General features: G+C 45.2%; 1 protein-coding gene across 1 annotated transcript; it reads right to left on the bottom strand.

The window, feature by feature from the left end:
• Window positions 1–1271: 1271 nt before the first annotated feature.
• C11H17orf67 (chromosome 11 C17orf67 homolog) lies at window positions 1272–13873 on the bottom strand. Its single transcript, XM_076871734.2, has 4 exons — window positions 13744–13873; window positions 12478–12578; window positions 3635–3792; window positions 1272–1350 (listed from the first exon to the last, which is right to left on the bottom strand). Exons 1-3 carry the CDS (start codon window positions 13796–13798, stop codon window positions 3676–3678), a joined length of 273 nt encoding a protein of 90 aa, XP_076727849.1. The 5' UTR covers window positions 13799–13873; the 3' UTR covers window positions 1272–1350; window positions 3635–3675.
• Window positions 13874–14137: the final 264 nt, after the last annotated feature.

Genomic DNA, 14137 nt, shown 5'->3' on the forward strand with positions numbered 1-14137 from the left:
TAGGATTATCATCCACCGAGATATCAAGGAGGGGCTCTCAAAAGAACTGTGATATTTATTTGGGAAATGCATTGCAATGGGTATACACATGCCCAAGTAAACTACAGGCCCGTTCAAAGAGGCAAGGGGGATAATAGATATTTTAAAACATTTATATTAGATATTTTAAAACAGTCATAGTGATTAATAACTTGGTCATAGTGGTTAATGATGAGAGTGGTATCAGTCCAAGGTTGAACAGGTGCTGGGCAGATGTCCTTGTAGAAGTACTTTTTGTATAAGCTTTGGTGGCCTCTGTGCAAGCTCATGTTCTGGTGGTCTTTTGTAATAATTACTCCCAGGAAATTGTGCATAAGAACCCTTCCTTCATAACCCACCAGCTTCATTTACTTTTTTTTTTTTTTCTTTTGGTAGGATTGACACAAGCCACTCCATCTTTATTCTGAAAACTCATATTTCTTTCACATTATTATTGAGAGGTTCAGTAACTTTCTCCCTCAACAAACCCATCCAGCCTGCCTTGGGCCAGGCCCTCCTCTGTAGGCAGCATCCCTCTTTACCCTTTTCTGAGGCCACCAGATGCTATGTTCCCTGGAACCATTCAGCCCACCTTTCTTGGTCTTTGATTGTCCATTCCCTGGGGCTGAGGGCAGGTGAGGTGATGGGTTATAAGAGCAGCACACCGCTTTCCACAAGAAATGTCTCCTTTGCTGGAAGACTAGGGTGTATACCTGGTACTGAGGTATGGTCCTATTTTCAGAGTTGACCTTGAGCAAATTAAAAAAAGAAGAAAAAAAAAAAAGCCTGTGTGCAGAACTGTTAGGTGTTCATTTTTCATCCATTCGTGTATTCAAAAACCAGTAAGTTTTCTGATACTAGAAGAAAAGTGACATCACAGCAGATTTAACACCAAGTTTATTAGCACACACACACAAAAAAAGGAGAAAAGATGACCAAAATCTCAGAGGCCCCCCGGAGTGTGGTCCATTCCTGTGAACAAGACACCCCTGAGACCCCAGAGGTCTTCAGAGCAGTCAGCCTGCCCGACTCCCCCTCTACAGGACCCACCCATCAGCTCCAGGGAAGACCCTGGCTCCACCCACACTTAAGAACAGGTAGGAAGGCTTGCAGGGGCTCTGCACCTTGAGCTATTAGTTCTAATGATTTCTGCAGGTTAGTACAATGAAGCAGACTATATTCACCATTCATCCCCAAAGCAATCTTTGGCTTGCCCACAAGGGCCAAGCCCACGAGGAGTGAAGACAACCGTTTCTGTAGTTCAAAATCAAAAGGAAGAGAAGCTTTGACCAGTTGCAGCATTATCCAGGTCATTACTCATCAAGATGCTGGCTGGAAAAGAAGAAAATAATGTTAGGATGGTGGTGGTGAAGGAGGGGAGGAGAAGACCAAGCAGCTGTCATTTCCAGAGCACCTCATCCGTGGCCTCAGGCAACTCAGATGTGACATGCACTGGCTTTTCTTTTATTTTTCTTTTATTTATTTATTTATTTATTTATTTATTTATTTTTGCAGTACTTGGGATTGATCCCAGGGGTGCTCCACCACTGAGCAACATCCCCAGCCCTTTTTATTTTTTATTTTGAGACAGGACATCGCTAGGTTGCCCAGGCTAGCCTTGAACTTGTGATCCTCCTACCTCCACCTCCCCAGTCACTGAAATTAGAGGTGTGCACCACCATGCCTGGAACATTGAGTTTTTATCCTCAGAACCACCACGAGGAGTAGCATTACTATCCTTACTTTACAGATGAGGAAACAGAGAGAAGCAGGCATTTTTTTTTCTCCATTCAGCCAGTGACCTGGGGACTCAAGATCTGAAAACTGTTTGACCCCAGATTGCAAGCTATCCCCTCCCTCCAGCCACTGCCTCCTCATCTTTATGTAAGTGGAAGCTGCTGTGGAACCTGCATGTGCAGGAGCCAGGCCTCCTAGCCCCCAGCAGAGCCTGTCCTACTGAGAGAGGCCTCACTGGCCCTGGGTGCAGAAACGTCTCCCCTCACTCCCTCACACAACGGTAATAAGTGCTACCATTTAAAGAGTCAATCACTGAGCACCGGACTCCATGGACATCCTTATTTCAGTTTACAAAAGCAGAAACAGAGACTCAGAAAGGTGAAACAACTTGCCCAAGGTCATAGAGCTGGGACACAGAAAGGGGAACTCCGCTCTGGCCAGGGCCAGAGTCTGAGCATCTAACTTCTCTACTCTTCTGATCTGTTTTCTGGAAGAAGCCAAGAGAGAGCTTCCTATCATGGAAATCAAAGGTCCTTGGTGCAGGGGAAGCAGCACCAGGGAGTCAGGAGACCTCCTAGGCACACCCGGATGCCCACCCTAGAACAGCTCCCTCGGCTGGGAGGACTGGAAGAGGGGTGACAGCGCAGCCCCAGTCCTCAAACATGCAGTCTCTCTCCCACACCCAGCTCCCCTCAGGGGTCCTCCCCACACAGGACAAAGCAGTACAGTCCATGTTAAGATCACAGGACTTGGAATTGTCAGAAGACTGGCATGCCAGTCCCTGCCTGGCATGGGTCCCTTTATCTGCTCAGTTAGCTCCTCCATGTCCTACAATGACACCTGGGGGGGAGGAGGGGAGGGGTAAGGAGGTCAAATGCTAGCGCCCTGGAAGTCATAGAGTGATGCTCTAAAGGAAGCATCTCTGTCCCGATTGACAGTAGCATGAAATAAACAACAAAGATATAAGATTGCTTTTAACCATTAACTACCCACTTATGTCCTGTCCTGCTAGATTCACGAAAATTGCAGACAAAGAACAAAATTCACTGGGTGTTGTGGTTTAGCTGTGGTGCCCCTCAAAAGCTCATGTGTGAGCCAGTACAAGAAGGTATAAAGGAAAAATGATTGAATTGTACAGCCTTAACCTTATCAGTGAAATAACCCCTGATGGGATTAACTGGGTGGTGGCTGGAGGCAGTGGGGTGTGGCTGGAGGAAGTGGTTCATTGGGGCATTGGGGGCGTGGCTATGGGGTATATATTTTATATCTGGACAATGGAGTCTCTCTCTCTCTCTCTCTTCAGTGGCAAAAAAGCTGACTAAAACACTGGGCTTAACCTCTGATGGGATTTTGTTACCTCATCTAACAAGATTTGGAAAGTGGGGAGGAGCTGGGGACAGAGGGACAGTCAGGGAGAGGCAACCTCCTCCAGGACCAGGGGAGCAGAGGAGAGGCACACAGGGCATGCTGGGAACACTGGGCAGCCCGCAGCAGGTGGCCTGGAAGGGCAGGCCATGGAAGAGGGAAGGTAGAGGGCAGGCGGACTTCTGTGGGGAGACGGGGCGGGGGTCAGGGAGTCTGGTCTTGGAGACAATAGGAATGACTGTGGTGAAGGCCACAGGTCCAGCCCACAGATGCTGACCCCACCTGGAGAGGCCAGAGTCTCCACAGCCCAGATGTGGATTTCAGGGCCCTATCCCTCCTCTAGTTGGGATCTCCTGGTGGCTGAGCCGTGTGTTCCCCAGGGCTCCTCTTGCCTGGCTCCCGTCTCTCTCTTGCCTTGTTCTGCTGCCTACAACCCAGAAGCAGCTACCAGCTGGCTCCCTCACCATGTTCCAGAAGGTCTCAGTCCATGCACATGCCGTCCACAGCTACCCACCTCCAACAGAAGCCAGGCCGCACCAGGGCTGGCCCACGCCCTTACACAGGGTGGACCCTGTTCCTGTCGCAGTGGGGCTTGCAGTGAGGGTTCAGCCAGTGCTCCAGAAACTGCTCCTCAGCACGGTGCTCCAGGGCCAGCAGGTGATGCATGTACTCCTGTGGGGACAAGCAGCAGTGAAGGGAGGCACCATCCACAGTGACCTGCCTGTGTGCATGGGGTGGCTGTGCTTCCTGAGGGCACAGCTTGGTCAGGGGAGGGTAGGAGGACAGACAGGGAGGAAAAACCACCTGCCAGGCCCCTGTCTCTCCATGGGGAAGACCAGTCAGACCCACCATCAAGGGGGTCCATTGCTAAGGGGGTGTGTCCCCACAGGACCCATGCTTGTTTGTGGAGTGTAACTGGGAGCCACCATTCTGAGAGAAGTTTGGTAGACTACAATCTAGAAAAATCCTTTCTCCTTGGTTACAACTTTACCAGACATATGCAGACTTTTTCTTGCCATTATTTCCCAACAATGCAAATTTATGATAGCATTTACATTATATTAGGTATTATAAGTGACCTAGGGATTATATAGAATATACCAGAAGATGCACAGAGGCTCTATGAAAAGCAGAAGCTATTTTGTATAAGGGACTTGAGCGTCCTTGGATTTTGGTATCTGTGGGAGGTTCTGCAACAGAACCCTCAGGGATACCTAGGAATGACCCTACAAGTAAGCCATCAGGTGGGGCCAGCTCCCTGTGGGTCTGCTACCCTCCCTCTTTCTTCACATCAGGGAGGCTCCCTCCTTCTCTGTCCATAGCTATCATTTAGCCTTTGTTAATCTCTGAGCTTCTCTTGAGCCACAAGTTCCCCTCAGATGGTTCACCTGAAGAAACTTTAAAGAAACCACTCATAGCCATGTAAGCGAGGTTACCAGTAACACTGTAGATCATTTCAGCACCCAAGGACCAGAAATAGAGGGAGCCAGGACCATACCTAGGCCTGCAGGGCCCAGGGTACAGAAGGGCTAGAGGATCCCATCAGAGCTGGAGCCGTGGCCCACGGGGGTGGGTGGCTCTGGTCGTAGAGGGCTGCAGCATCTGCAGAGCAGGGGTGAGCAGAGAACACCTCTTGCCCTCAGTCTTCTACAGAACCCAATCAGTAGCCTGCCACCTAGGGAACCAGGTGGCCCCACAGGGGTCAGCCTTCCTTCAAAAGCATTCTGGGTGCTCTAAGGGTGAGATGCAAACCATTGCAAAGAAAACATGAAACAGATCCACATAAATATTATTTAGGTACCCAGAAGAGCCAGCTGTTACTCAGAAAACTGGCATTTCTCCTTGGGAGAAAGCAGACACCGGGGTTAATACAGTATTTATGACACGATTAAATTATTTTGGTCTGTATCTATAGCAGAAAAATCTTAAACCAGAGCTCAGTGATAGAGCTTGTGCCTAGCATGCATTAATACCTGGATTGCACCCTTACCACCACTTAAAACAAAAAAAAAGATTAAAAGATTAAATGAGAATACAAATAAAGTTCAGTGCCAAATAAGTAGCCTGCATTCACCCTCCTGATCCATTCTCTCTCCCTGTTCACCTGGCCCTGTGACCCAGACGAATTATAACCCCAGATGCCCTTGTTCTATGGCTTCCAGTTGGGTTTGATCAATGGAGGCACCAGCAGGAGGTTGGAGGACTGAGGACAGGGTATTTAGTACCTTGGCTCCTTCAGAGGAGCCAGAGCAGGTGGCTGCATTACCCTCCTCAAGGTCACAGCTCCTGGGAGCTGCCTTCTCTAGGTGCAGGAACCATCTCCAACCCTTAATCCTCCTTGCCTAGGGGTTCTTAGCCATGGGTTCTATATCATTTTTCCCCTGTAGTCTATCCACATCCCTGCAAAAATCTCTTTATTGAATTTTCCTAAGTTACCCGATTTCCCGAGGGGGACCTGATATTTGAGGGGTTTGGCACAACATTCCCGGCACATAGTTGGAATCCGATACATGTTAGCCATTCATTTTAGTTACTATCAGATAAAGCAAGATCTGAGTACACTTTGAGGAAAGCATCTTTTCCAGGAAATGGTACACAGGTAACTTTCTGTAATGGCTTGTCGAATAAAGCACAGAGCAGCCTTCCTCAAAGTGTGGTCTATACTCCCTTGGAGATTCATGAGGCCTAAATTATTTTTAGAATAATATTTGGGCCTAATTTGCCTTCTTTCTGTATCAGATCTGAACTGATGTGCCAAAGTAGCGGTGGGTGAAATGACCGCACGTCGGCAGGAATCTCGGCCCAGGTACCTACTGTGCTCATGGCTGTTGGATTCTTCATTTCCACACTCACAGTTACAGAAATACAAAAAAAAAAATCCTGAAAGCACTAGTTCTCCAGAAGAATGCCCAGGGAGGCAGCAGAGAGTGATCCATTGAACTAACTGTGCTTCATAGGTGCGTTTGGTGACATCTTGAACATGAGCCAACAGTCTGTCACTCAAGAAAAATGATTGACAGTATTTGCTGAGAAATAATATAATTTGAGCTCTCAGGAGGAAATTAGAGTTTTAGAAAACTTACACCAGCTACCATGAGCTTGACAGTTTCCCAATACTTAATAGCATTGCTGATGAGATCCCTGAGGCTATGAACAATGTCACCAGTAATATACAGCCTCTTTTGCAATTAGATGCTCATTTGCATTGTTCTTCAGTTAAACCTAGTTCTCCTCAGCCAAATATCCAGTCAGTGTTTTGTTTTGTTTTGTTTTGTTTTCTAAGAGATGGGGTCTTAGCTGAACTAGGTGGTGCACACCTGTAATCCCAGCCACAGAGGAAGCTGAGGCAGGAGGATTGCAAGTTCAAAGCCAGCTTCAGCAAAAGCAAGGCACTAAGCAACTTGTCTCTAAATAAAATACAAAATAGGACTGGGGATGTGGCTCAGTGGTCAAGCTTCCCTGAGTTCAATCTCCAGTACCAAAAAAAAAAAAAAAAAGAGAGAGAGAGAGAGAGAGAGAGAGAGAGAGAGAGAGAGACAGAGAGATGGGGTCTTGCTATGTTACCCAGACTGGTCTTGAACTCCTGATCTCTAGTGATCATCTCACCTCAGCCACCTGAGAAGCTGGGACTACAGGTATGTACTACCTCCTCTGGCCCAGAAAGTTTTTTGATGGCAGTAATTGAGGTACACCTAGTGACTGACACAAAGTAGGACCTCAGGACAACTCATTAGGGAAACATACAAATGAACAAATTGATTTAAAAAAAAAAAAAAAAAAAAAAAGCCTGTATTTTTTCTTTGTAATCTTACTAAATCCTCCTTGGAAGTTTCCTCGACACCCGTGTCGATCTGCTTGTGGTGGTGGCCCACGCCAAAGGTACATAAAAAAGCATTCAAAAGGACTATCTATCTCACACTCCTAAACAGCAGCTAAAATCATCGTAGAAGAAAAACAACCACAATACACACAGAGAAAAAGAAAGAAATCAGCACCGGTTTCCATGACATTTCACTATTTATTTAAAATGTTATGAAAGAGAATGTGCCAGGAAGTCTTAAAAGCGATCATTAGTCAAAAAAGGAAAAGTCAAACGGCAAATCTGCTAAAAAAACACAAATTCAACAATTGCTTTGGCTGGGTTAGAAATGACCCACATTAATGATAATCTCAAATGTTCCTGGACCAAGAAAGAAAGGGTAGATGGAAAATGGATTTAATTTCTTTAGATTCCTTTCTCGGGGGCAGGGGAAATTAAACGAAACAAAAACAGTATTTGTGTTCCATGTCAAATGCCAATGGCAATAACTTAAGTAAATAATTTCCCCAGTAAATTAGAATAGAAATTAGAAATAGACCCTTATGACGGCACTGGAATGGTGTGATAATGAAATTAAGTATGCTCCGAAACCAGATCTAAGCCGAGAATCACAAAGTAGATAGTTAATCTATCAAGGCAGAAATTTTTCCCAAAAGGCAAAATCTTTTCTGTGACATTTGGGCAGAAATAGAAGTCCGTCAACATTTGGAAAAACTATTTTGCTCATTAGTAAAAGCAAGGTAATCACAGAGGCTGGATGGTGGCTCGGAACTGAACTACCCTGGGACCCTGAAGGCTCCACCCATCGTCAGTCTGGCTGGTGAGTGTGATTTACATCTCGGTCACTCAGAATCATCTTTGAGATCATGGGAACAAAAGGGTAATGGGTTACTACATACATTTGTCAAAGGCCTGAGCGTGAAGGCATATTTTACAAAGATGACTTATAACAAAGCTAATAGGATTTATATTTGCCCAACAAGAACATTCCTTAGCCAGGCATGGCAACACACGCCTGTAATCCCAACAGCTGGTGGGGGGGGGGGGGGGCGGAGGCAGGAGGATCGCAAGTTCAAAGCCAGCCTCAGTAACCTATCGAGGCCCTAAGCAACTCAGTGAGACCCTGTGTCTAAATAAAATTTAAAATTGGGCTGGGGATGTAGCTTAGTATGGGAGGGTTCCAAGTTTAATCCCTGGTACCCCCCCAAAAAAATATTTTTTCTTAAAGACACACAGGCCAAAATGGCAAGCTTTCTAGGAAGACTTATCCCCAGGTATGCAAGTTCTTTTGAACACAATCACAAAAAACATCTCTTTAAAGAATCTCCAGGGTTCACCCCCATGATGGGCAGATATTTTCTTCCCTAAAATCTGGGAAGAGTAAGAGGGGTGTAATGAGTTTAAGTGAGACGATAGAAAAGACTTCTTTGAAATAACCTCCAGGTTCTACAGAAGAATCATATCCCACAAAACTTCGCCCCCCCCCACACCCGGGGAAAGAAGCAGATAAAGTAAAGGAGATAAGTACTAAGCATTTAGTAACGCCACAGTGTATTTGGTGCTGGGGACCCAAAAATGAAACGAGCAGTCCATCTCTTCAAGCAATTTAGAGCAGAATATTAGGAGAGACCCAAAAAAATGCCAAAAAGAACAATCTTGTGCTGCAAGTGCCAGAGAGGTGTTCTGATTCATTAGGGGGAGGAGAGGCAGTAGGAAGCCCCCTCAAAAAGGGCATCAATTAAAGCGAGCCTCTCCGAGTGAATAAGGGTTAACCACTGGACGAGAGCAGGTGCCATGAGAGAAGAACCTGAAACACACCATCATCCCACATAAGCTGCCTCTCTCCCCAGCCACCCTTTGTCAGTGTGGCACTGTGTTGGCCCTGCGGAACCCCACAATGCTTTTTACTCCTACCCTCCCTCTCTGCACCCTCTCCTCCTGCCCTAGCTACAGCCACAGGTCTCCAATTGAGCACCATAATCTCATTCTCACCATAGCTTCACCCTAAAATCCCTACTAGAGCATTCTATCGGAGGACAGGAACATAGAGTGTAGGAGCTCTTTTGCAAAGTGATTCAATAATAGATACTAAGAACTTTTTGAAACAGTAGGGTCCTTGGACCTAACAACCAATTTTCCGGAAATGTACTCATAGCAAAGCATTTTATTAAAAAAAAAAATTGAAATGTTGTTTATGATAGGAAAATATTGGCAATGAGGGAGTAATAAAAGGTAATAAATCAGCAAAATTATGGTTATAAATATTCCATTAAAATATGAAGAAATGTGGGCTGGGGATAAAACTCAGTTGGTAGAGTGCACAAGGCCCTGGGTTTAATCCCTAGCACCACAAAAAATAAATACATAAAATACACACACACACACACACACACACACACACACACATATATATGAAGAAATGTGTGTGATATAGTAATAAGAATCAAGAAACAAAACTATAGATTATCTTTTTTAAAAACATACAAAGAAATATATACGCCCACACAAAATGAGTAGAAAGAAATACATTCTCAAATGCCAATGCTCTTTAGGGAGAGAGAGTAGAACTATAGGTGATTTTCCTTTATTCTTTGACTCTTTTTGATTTCCAATTTTTCTACGACAAATGTGAATGGTTTCAATTTTTTTTAATTATACACATAATACCCAAAGCATACTGTTGTTTAAAATTTCGAAACTGCAAGTAGTGCTGAGCCCTATATACATTGCTTTTTCCTATACGTACAGACATAAGATGATTTTTAAAATATTTTTATTAGTGCATTATAGTTATTCATAATAGTGGGGTTCATTTTGACATAATGATACATGTATGGAATATAATTTGCTACATTTCAGTACTTCCTCCTTCCTTCCCCTTCTCCCCCTCCATGTTCCCTTCCTCTACTCTGTTGATCTTTCTTCTATTTATTCATTGGTTTTTAATTGGTGCTTTATAGGTATGCACAAAGGTGGAATTCACTGGGTGTATTTGTTTGTGTACATAGTAAATTGGGTCAATTTCATTCTGTAGTTCCTATGATAAAATTTAATTTGGGCCCAGTAGAAAATTAACAGAAATAACTAACTATAAAATAAAACAATTACAATATACTATAATAAAGGTTATGTAAATGTGTTCTCTTTCACTCTCAAAAAAAAAAAAAAAAATTTTTTTTTTACATTGCTGGGGATGGAACCCAGAGCCTCAGCTATGCTGGGCAAGTGCTCCACCACTGATCCACATCCCCAGCTCCCAAAATTTGTTATTGTACTGTATTCATCCTTCTTCTTGCTTGTTTTATTTTGTTTTGGGTACGGAGGATTGAACCCAGGGGCACTTAACCACTGAGCCACATCCTCAGCCCTATTTTGTATTTTATTAGGAGACAGGGTCTCACTGAGTTGCTTAGTGCCTTGCTTTTGCTGAGGCTGGCTTTGGACTTGCAATGCTCCTGTCTCGGCCTCCAGAGCCACTGGGATTACAGATGTGCGCCACTGCGCCCACCATTGTTTTGTTTTTTCCTTTTTTGGTGTGTGTGTGTGTGTGTGTGTGTGTGTGTGTGATGCTAGGGATCAAACTCAGGGCCTCCAACCTGCTAGGCAAGTGCCCCCTACCCTTCTTGTAGTGATGATGTGAGATGATCGGATGCCTACTCGAGCAGATGAAGAGAGGGAGAGAACATAGCATTGTGACATAATGTTAGGCTACTACCTGAGCCTTCACTGAAGACAAGCACTGCAACACCACAATGGTGTGCATGGTCCTTTGTTATAGCAGCTTTACGAAACTAATACTCCGAGTAACTGCATCAAGTGTAAAGATGAAGATAAAAAATTTGTCCCAAATCTTATCACCCAGCAAACATTGTCCTTTTTGTCTGGCAACATGTCTCCCTACACACACACACACACACACACACACACACACACACAAGCACATACACACACTTATAAATAGAAATGTAGGTGGGTGAGTTTTCCTTTACAACTGTCTTTCAGTTGTGAAAGTTGTGCATGCGAAGTTTGCCTCCCCTCAGGCCCTCACTCCAGGCATCCTCCTCTCCTTGACAGCTGAAGTGCTGATTCATTTTTAAGCCCCCGCTGAGTCAGAGCCATGGGCTCCCTTCCCTGTCTCACAGGACCCAGCAGAGACCTCAAAGACTCTTGCTATGGCCTGAGCACCCAGCTCAGCACCTGGCAAAGGAATTGTTCCCACTTGCTGAGTGCTGTTCTAAGGGCTTTACTGTGAACTACTTTGTTGTATCCTCTTAAAAGAGTTATTTTACATTTTATTTATAGAGCTATTACAGTAATATAAGTCATAAAATTTGTTATCCCCATTTTGTAGAAGATGGTACTGAAGTGCAGAAACATATAGGAAACTTCCCCAAAATTACCCAGATGGAAAATGAAGAGATTCAAGTGCAGTGTGACCCCAGCCGGCCCTCCCCAGGGTTGTGCCAGGCAGCATCCAATAGAGGCTTATCAGTGAAATAACCAAGATCTGCAGGGTGTGAAGGGGAGTGTGACTTTCTGGGCCTCCACATGGAACTCTGAAAAGAGGCTGAGCTGGTGCCCAGTCGAAGAGGCCCAGGATGGGAGACCAGCCTGGACCACAGAGACACTCCCCGGCTTCCTGACCTGGCTGAGTCACTGCTACTTACCTTCTGGGGTAGAAATACCAGGAATGTCAGGACTGCTTCAGCCACGGGAGGCACCCAGCCAGGCCAGAACTGTGCTGGGAGGAGCATGGCAAGGTCTAACTGCGTCCACTAAATTGACAATATGAAAGCAAGAAAGACTCGGCAGGGGGACACCGTGAAGTCACAGAGCAGAGCTGAGGCCAAAGACCAAAATCAGAGGGACAGGGCAGGGCAGAACCCCGCGGGCAGCTGTGACTCAGATTCTGCCTGCCTGGACAGACCATCATGGGCCAAGGATACTGGTCCAGTCTGCCTGGGGCCCATACAGAAGAAAGTGAGGTTAGAATCAGTTAAAGGGTACAGCTCCCTAGCAACCAAGTCAGGGGTGTAACACTCCACAGCCCACTCAGCATACGGGGGCTCCACCATCAGCCCTGCCACCTCTATTTTAAATACCCCATTCACAATAGGTAAGTGGAGCTGGCACCTCCAGGAGAGATAAAAACACAGGTAAATTTTGAGAGTGGCTGGGTGTGGTAGTGCACACCTGTAATCCCAATGGCTCGGGAGGCTGAGACAGGAGGATCATGACTTCAAAGCTAGCCTCAGAAAAAAAGCAAGGCGCTAAGCAACTCCGTGAGACCCTGACTCTAAATAAAATACAAAGTAGGACTGGGGATGTGGCTCAGTGGTCCAGTGCCCCTGAGCTAAATCCCTAGTACCCCCCCACACCACAAAAAAGAGTTTGAGAGTGCATGTATATTAAACCTGAGACAGTAACAGGACCTCCATCCTGCAGCCCGTACTGGGACCAGCACCCAGTTTAGTTTCAAGGTAAATGAGCATCCAGCAGGTAGCATTTTCTTTCAAATTGCCAGGGCCCACACTCACCCGCATTGGCTCGTCAGGGAATCCAGGTTTGCTGGGCCTGTCCTGTCGCCGGGATCTCAGGAGCTGTTTGGCCTGTTTTTCACTCACAATCGGAGAAGCCTCTGAAAAATATCGGGAAGGGGCCTCAGGGACTCTCAGGAGTTCATGCTGCATCTCCACAGTCCCAGACAAAGTGTTTGCAAGTTCAACTTCAATTAAAATACAAAACTTCTCTCTGAGGAACCTGTCCCAAAGGACACAGCATCCCAGAAGGCTCAGAGAAGAATTTAAAATAGTTTCTCATAAAGTTAACTCAGAAAAAAGCTGCACAAAATGTAAAACCATTTACCTATTTCAATGTCCCATTCCTTTAAAACTGGGCATGAACTTAATGAACATATTTTTAAGACATTTTCTCCAGTTCTCTGGTCTGCATTTCTCTTAAGTTCCCTCCAGTGGGATTTTCTTTTTTAAATCCTCAATAGGCAAAAATGAGTTGAAAGTTGTTATTGAACCATTCCCAGGGACAATAAGATTATGTAAACTCAGTCATCCCACAAGCCCCTCAAAGAAAATACTGTGTTAATAAAATCATATTGTTTTGGTAATCACATGCAAATAGGAAAAGCTATTAACAGAACCAAACTCTATCAGATATTGGTGATCTCGTGTGAATTCCAAAAGCAGTTAAAGATTCATCAGCATTTTTTAGAATAATTTCTCAAATACTTTAAGACATTGAAAAAGAATTTCTCCCTTATGTTAGCAATTCTGGAAGCCTGATCTTACAGAAAAAAAAAAAAAAAGAGAGAGAAGAAAGAAGGAAGAAAGGGAGGGAGGGATTGAGGGAGGAAAAGAAAGAAAGAAGGGAGGGAGGGAGGGAGGGAAGGAAGGGAAACAGCCACAGAGCGCGGCTCGGGAGGCTGAGGCAGGAGGATGGCAAGTTCAAAGTCAGCCTCAGCAACTTAGCAAGGCCCTAAGCAACTCAATGAGACCCTGTCACAAAAAGTAAAAAGGGCTAGGGCTGTGGCTCAGTGGTCGAGTGCACCTGAGTTCAATCCCTAGTGGAAAGAAAAAAAAGAAAGAAGGAGAGGGAGGAAGGAAGAGAGGAGAGAGAGAGAGAGAGAGGGAGAGAGAGAGAGAGAGGGAGGGAGATGAAATATCTATTCAATATACACTAATATACTACTTGAAATGAAACAATATTTCAAAAGTACCAGACACACTGCTATTCCAGGTTAGTGCAGTAGCACAGAAACAGGTGGTGTGGTCCGAGTCTGTGCCCACCTGCCAAGGAAGCCAGTAAGGCGACTGCAAGCACAAGCGCTGTCGGGTTCTTCATCCTGCCTGGCCTCTCTCTGCCTGTGGCTGAACGGATCCTCCAGGCTGGGTCAGCCCTACTTGAGGGCAGCCAAGTCCGTCAGTCTCAATGCTTGTTGATGCTTCAACTAATAGGACTTGCCAGGTGACGCTGAGTGTGTCTGACTCTCGGATGTAATAAGAACCCACTGCTAAAATGTTTTCCTCTGAATCCCTGTGATTTTTTTCATCCTGAGGAAGGAAATTATCCCTCTGCAAGATGAATTCCAAGGCTTGACTTTCAGAAGGTGCACGTGATGTTTATTTCAACAGACTTTCCAGTACGTTCTTTAGTCGTCTGTGGGTATTTACCTATAGATGC

The sequence above is a fragment of the Callospermophilus lateralis genome, chromosome 11 (assembly GCF_048772815.1).
Source record: "Callospermophilus lateralis isolate mCalLat2 chromosome 11, mCalLat2.hap1, whole genome shotgun sequence".
Classification (NCBI taxonomy): Eukaryota; Metazoa; Chordata; class Mammalia; order Rodentia; family Sciuridae; genus Callospermophilus; species Callospermophilus lateralis.

Coding starts and splice junctions, on each gene's coding strand:
- C11H17orf67 (XM_076871734.2), bottom strand. CDS start 13,798: ATGAAGAACCCGACAGCGCTTGTGCTTGCAGTCGCCTTACTGGCTTCC. Junction 12,579..13,743: donor CTTACTGGCTTCCTTGGCAG/GTGGGCACAGAC, acceptor GATATTTTTCAG/AGGCTTCTCCGATTGTGAGT. Junction 3,793..12,477: donor TCCCTGACGAGCCAATGCGG/GTGAGTGTGGGC, acceptor TTGTCCCCACAG/GAGTACATGCATCACCTGCT.